Source organism: Grammomys surdaster, unplaced genomic scaffold, assembly GCF_004785775.1.
Source record: "Grammomys surdaster isolate TR1022 unplaced genomic scaffold, NIH_TR_1.0 309, whole genome shotgun sequence".
NCBI classification, from domain to species: domain Eukaryota; kingdom Metazoa; phylum Chordata; class Mammalia; order Rodentia; family Muridae; genus Grammomys; species Grammomys surdaster.
Window position 1 is genome coordinate 898,892 of NW_021604728.1, and position 6,763 is coordinate 905,654.

General features: G+C 43.1%; 1 protein-coding gene across 1 annotated transcript in view; it reads right to left on the reverse strand.

Moving 5' to 3' along the window:
- Positions 1-6,763, reverse strand: part of LOC114629401 (tetratricopeptide repeat protein 28-like) — a 249,740-nt gene that overhangs the window by 139,778 nt on the left and 103,199 nt on the right. Inside the window, exon 2 of the mRNA XM_028777413.1 lies at positions 394-541. Coding sequence (XP_028633246.1) covers positions 394-541 — 148 coding nt within the window. The remainder of the gene's footprint in view (positions 1-393; positions 542-6,763) is intronic.

Sequence of the window (6,763 nt, forward strand, 5' to 3'; positions counted from 1 at the left end):
AGGAAGGAAGGAAGGAAGGAAGGAAGGAAGGAAGGAAGGAAGGAAGGGAAGAAAAGGAGGGAGAGAGGAAAGAGAAAGGGAGGGAAGGAGGGAGGGAGGAAAGAGAAAGGGAGGGAAGGAGGGAGGGAGGAAAACCTCACTTAATGTCTTCTCTTATTTTATTATTTCTAAAGGCTATATCTGTTCATAAAAAAATCAACTTATTGATAGAGGTATTATGGTTTAGAATCTTAAAACAAATTTTACAGTGAAAGTGACTTAAATACAAAGACGTGAGCTCATCTGTCCTCATTAGATAGTTCAGCAGCCACCCGCAGACCCCAGCAGGTCTCCAGTCCTGGGAGGCCGGGTGCCTGCTTTCCTGGCACACCTGAAGACCTGAATCCCACCTACCTCTCATGGGAGACTTCATGGCAGCTTCCACCATTCCCACCAGGAGCTGGAGACTTTTGGGATCTTGAGCCAGCCCAGATGCAAAGGCTGCCAGGGCGTCCGCGTGACGTCCAAGGTACTGGAGGGCAACACCCTGTCGGAAGTATGCCTGGGAACACAGGAAGAGAAGAAAGGTTCTTTCTTATTACACTGCCGTCCAGAGTGCCCACCGGGATTCTTTACCGGGGCTGTAAATGAGATGCCTGTGGGTCAAAACCAGGGTAAAGGGTTCATAACTAAGAACTCACATCTTCTACACGTCGCAAATTGTTCATTTCTCAGACACACTGACTCTTCTGTTCACTGGCATTGATCCTCATGTTGCTTCTAAAGGATTTAAAACATGGTTCTTGGGCTGGAGCTATATATAGCCCAGTTGATACTGTGCTCACCCACCATGCACCACAAAAAGTCACTGTGGTAGCCCAAGAGAAATTCTCATTCTTAACCACCCTTAGTATCCTGTAATCCTAGCACTTGAGAGATAGGGGAAGAAGGAACAACAGGTCAAGACTATCCTTGGCAGCAGAGCAAATCTGAAACATCCTCCATAAGGATGGCTTGGAGATTTCCTGATATCTTACCATGGTGCCTAGTATGGCACATTAACAATGGAGAGTGAAATACAACTTCTGTCGTATATGCCTAGTCAGTCACATCATGTGCCCTGTCATCACATCATGTGCCCTGTCACATCATTCTGTGGTTTGCTTCTCTGTTGTGTGATAGAATACTGACCAAAAAACAACCTGGGGAAGAAGAGATTTTATTTGGTGCATGAATTATGTTCCCTTATTAACAGAAGGCAGGAAGGAAAGCTGGGAACACGCAGGAATGGAGGAATGCTACTCACTGATCACTGGCTCTTGCTTGCCTAGCTACCTTATTTGTACATCTCAGGCCCAACTGCCTAGGGATGGAACCGCCCATGGTGGGCTGGGTCCTCCTATGTCAAGTAGCAATTAAGAGACTGCCCACAGACATGCCCATAGGCCTTTCTAAGGGAGGCAAGTCTTCATTTGAGAGTCCCTCTGCTCAGTGACTCTAGTTCATGTCAACTTGACAAAAAAGATCATGTACACATCATGTTTAAGACATCAGTTTGAACACATGCACACTTGTAGTTTTGTTTGGGGTATTTGATGGATTGTTCTTGTTGTTTGAATCAGGATCTCATGGTGTAGCCCTGGCTGGCTTCAAACTACTTGTGGCTATATATATGTCTCCCTTTACTCACTTCACCTGCAGTTACATGCTTTGTGGGGTTTCAAACATGTTTTAAAATAGTTACCTAAAATACGTGTGCTTTGCTTCAAAACAACAAGATTATTGTCCTTTGTGTCTTTTAAGGGGTTAGTTTTAAACTGGTATAAACAATGTGAACACAGATGACCAGATGAGCGTCAGCTAAGTGAAGAAATGATCAGAGAACTGAGAAATGTTTAACTATAGAGTTCTCTCTAAATTCTGTTTGTGTGTGTGTTCCAGTGTGTGTGTTTGTGTGTGCACTCGAGCCCATGTGCATGTGTGTGCGTGAATATGCACGTGTATGCATGTGTGCACATGTGTGTACATACAGTGTGTTGTGCATGCATGTGCACATGTGTGTATATGCACATGTGTGTGTGCATGTGTGCACATGTGTGTGCATGTGTGTATATGCACATGTGTGTGCTCCAGTGTGTGCTTGTGTGTGCACTCACACACGCATGTGCATGCATGAGCACGTGTGTATATGCACGTGTGTGTGCATGTGTGTAAACGTGTGTGTGTATATGCACGTGTGTGTGCTCCATCCAGTGTGTGTGTGAGCATGTGCACATGTGTGAACATGCATAGCTCAGCCTCAGGTGCCCTTCCTCGGGAACCATCCACCGTGTTTCCTCACACCCTCTTCTTTACATGGACCCAGTTCTTTATGTGGATTCTTTTACTGTGGACTAAGGCTCTGGAGCATTCTAGGTGAACAGTGTGCCAACTAAGCTATTTCCCTGACCCGAAACTTAGAATTTAAACCATAATTTGAAGTCAGTTTTGTGAAGAACAGTTTGCTTTTCAAGTACATAGAGAACAATCCACTGAAAGAATGGAATGAATGTCTCAGTGTAAAGACATATATGAAGGCAAAACACTCATGCATATAAAATAATAAAATAAATAAATCTATTTTTAAGTAACATTATTAATGTGCTCGGTTTTTGTACATCTGTTTCTAAATAAGTGGCTTCTAATTCTATCTATTCTTACAACACGCACTTGACCATTTTCACAAATGATATTCATGAGATCTAAATGAAGTTTCAGACGGCAAACTACTGCTGAAAATATACTTCTATCATTTTCTGTCACACAAGTACTCGGAGAACACGAGAGCAGGTGACTTTCATGTTTCCACGAAAACCCAGTTATTGCCTTGTGTAGCAGCACGCTGAGGTAATCTGAAGAAGTAAGACTATTCCGGGTTTCTACTGAGAACTAACCCATAAGGAGATGAACACTCAGATGCTCGTGGGCTGTTGTCTCTGTGGATTTGAATCAGAGGCAGCAGTGAAAGCGCAGGCGCAGTAAGGTAACCCACCCGAAAGCGCAAGCGCACTCACTCTTCGTGCTCCCTCCCTTTAGCCTTGGCCACGGTTCCCACCTTCAATGTTTGCAGATGTTTTTTTTTCATTACCCACCCTTGTTACGTTTTAGGGGGATCCAGCCATACATTCCACCTAGAAATAACCATGGTTCTACGGGTCTTGAAGAGATGCTCAGCTACAAATAAACCCTGAATTATATAATATATGCACACGTAGCTTGGGTGTGGTGGCACAACCAGGAAATCCCAGGCCCCAGTGAGGCTGTGGCAGGAGAATTGCTAAGAGTTTGAGGCCAACCTGATCTGCACAGTGTGTTTCAGGCCAGCCTGGGCGCCAGAGAGAGACCCTATCTCAAAATAAAAAATAAGTGTTAAATACTTGATACATATAAATGTGTTGGGTATCTATAAAAGTAAGAGTTACTGCTGAGGGAGGGAGACAATATCTAGAGTTACTGGTTTCCGGTATGTATTATGAGAAACAAAAATCTTAAATAGTTTCAATTTTGAAAACTCCTTGTATGCCTAAAACAAAACTCAATCGCCCATTATTTCATTGAGAGATCAATGTTTTCACGGTTTATCAAGCAAAATGATGAAAAGTACGTTTTATTCGGCTTACCCTGGGGGAAAAAGCCAACCTGAGTAACAGACGCAGCTGTTAGCAACAGATGCTCAAGGTAGACAGCAAAGACAGACTCCCAAGGTTGTCTTCTGACCTCACAGAATGCCTAAATATATATATATACACATACATGTTTATATACACAGGTGTACACACACATGCTCAACTTGTGTTACACACACTCACACTCACGTGCAGACACATTTGTACACGTGTGCACACAATGAACATACTTGTGTTCACACACACAAACCTACACACATGTGTACACACATTTGCACATACACTCGTGTTCACACACATGCACATGCATACACACATGTGTACAACACATGCCATTTAAAGATGCAGGTTGTGGTCTCAAGTGACATGGCAGTGCTGAAGACTCTCCTTGTTTCATTTTCTTGAGACTCAAAATGAGATGAGATGGTAACACTAGACAGAGTGCCTCCCACAGCCTCTGAGATTCCTTTCCTCAGAAGCATAGGGAAGGTTCAAGGGCCTTCCACAGTTCCCCCACACCCTCTGGGTACTGTCACTTAGTGCTTGACAGTGCCCACAGGATGAGGCGGCATGTCTGAACAGCATGCTCCACATTAGGTGACCATCAAGTGGGGCCCTCCCTGCTCTTTCCCCAGCAACAAGGCACTGCAGAATAAAATTAATTCTTTAGACTTCTGTGAGTGATGTGCCACAGTAAAACTTGAGCTGATAATGATAAAAGTGAGATTGTGGTTTATTGTCACAGAGCAGAGAACTCAGCACAGCACCTGACACAGAACAGCTGTCTTTGCTAGCTAATGAAAAAAAATGACTTAATAAGAACACATGAAGCCGGGCGGTGGTGGCGCACGCCTTTAATCCCAGCACTCGGGAGGCAGAGGCAGGCGGATTTCTGAGTTCGAGGCCAGCCTGGTCTACAGAGTGAGTTCCAGGACAGCCCGGGCTATACAGAGAAACCCTGTCTCGAAAAACCAAAAAAAAAAAAGAACACATGACTCTAGACTAAGAGAATATATGGAATTCTAGTATATAAGAATTAAAAATATTAGTCATCCTCATCCTGTGGGTGAGTCACCCGACCCTCCCTGTCACATCCCCTCCACAACCTGCAGATGTAGCCTAGGGCCCACAACCAGCACCCTGGCCTCGTCTAGCCACAACGACCCACACTGCATCAACCTTTAGGCTTCCACAGGCGCTGCCCTGCCAGCCCCCACCGCACACAGCATCCGGTCTCTCCACTCAGTCAGCAAGACTCTGCTGGTCATTGTTCAGGGTCTAGCTGGGCAGGTTATCCGCAGGAAAAGTAAGGGGAGAAACATCATAATGAAATGAATCATCAGATGGGCAAGACGGACATCTACAGAATATTCCACCTAAATATCATTAAACACACGTTCTACGCGGCAGCAAGCGGAAGCTTCCTAAAATGCCGCGTCCTATGTCATGAGGCAAATCTATACGAATTCAGAAAGACTGAAATAATTCCATGTATTCCAGCTGGCCATAATGCAATAAAACTTAAAATTGACAGCAAAAAGAATCTCTAGTAAATGCACAAACCCATGAAGATTAAATAACTCATTACAGGATGATGAATGGGTCAAAGAAGAAATCAAGACAGAAAAAAAAAATCCCTGGGACTCAATATAAAAAGAAAACACAACACAGCAAAACCTCTGGGACACAATGAAAGCTGCCCTCTGAGGGAATTGTAGAGTTCTGAGTGCTTAGATTTAAGAAGTCAGCAAGGACACAATTTATATAATTTATATAATTATATATATATATATAATTAAATTATATATATATATCATTAAATTATATATATATATATATATCAAACTTAATGAATCTAAGACTTTGTTCTTTAAGATAAACAACATCAATAAACCATTGGCCCAATTAACCCAAAGAAAGAGAAGAACCAAATTCAACAGAATCAGAAATAAACAGGAAAACATTACAAAAGGTAGCAAAGAAACTCAGAATTATATAAGAGAATATTGTAAAAAACAAAACCCCCATACTCTATTAACCTGGAAAATTGAAAAGAAATGGATAAATTTCTAGATTCAGCCAAACAACCAAAATTAAACCAAAAAGAGACCAACAACCTAAACAGACAAACAAGACTGAGACAGGAGTAAAAAAACGTCTTCTCGGTAAAAACCTGCAGGCCCAGGTGGATGCACAGCAGAATTCTACTAGACTTTCAAAGATGTGGAGCCAGTCCTTAAAGTAGGAAAGGAAGCTGGGATGGGGGGAAGGACGCATCCCCTTAACCCCTTCACTTGGGAGGCAGAGGCAGGTGGATCATCTCTGTGACTTTGGAGCCAGCCTGGTCTAAAGAGTGAGTTCCAGGACAGCCAGGGCTACACGGAGAAATCCTGTCAAAAAGAAAAAAAAAGAAACAAAGAAACAAAGCAAAGCAAAGAAGGGAAGGAAGGAGGGAGGGAGGAACAGATGGACGAAGATGGACGGACAGAAGAAAGAACACTTAAAAACTCCTTCTATGAAGCCAGAATCACTCTAACACCAAAACCAGGTAGAGGCAGGACAACAAAAAGAAAGCTTCTGGCAAGTGTCCCTGGTGAACATACATTTAAAAATTCTCAATGCTTGAAAACTGGACACAGACACATATGTTATCTATCATGATCAAGTCGACCTTAACCCTGAAAGGCAAGGATGCTTCAGCCTACACAAGGCAATAAATGTAATAGACCACAAAAATGGACTTAAAGACAAAACTCACACGATCATCAGCTCAATAGACAGAGAAAAGGCCTCTGACAAAATCCAACATGGTGTCATGATAAGTCACAGACAGGAGGAGGGGAACACAGCTCAACACAGAGAAAAACCCAAAGCCAACATCATCATCTCACACCAGTCAGAATGGCTAAGATTAAAAACTCAGGTGATAGTAGATGCTGGCGAGGGTGTAGAGAAAGAGGAACACTCCTCCATTGTTGGTGGGACTGCAAGATGGTGCAACCACTTTGGAAATCAGTCTGGCGGTTCCTCAGAAAATTGGACATAGCATTACCTGAGGATCCAGCTATACCACTCCTAGGCATATACCCAGAAGATGCTCGAACATATAACAAGGACAT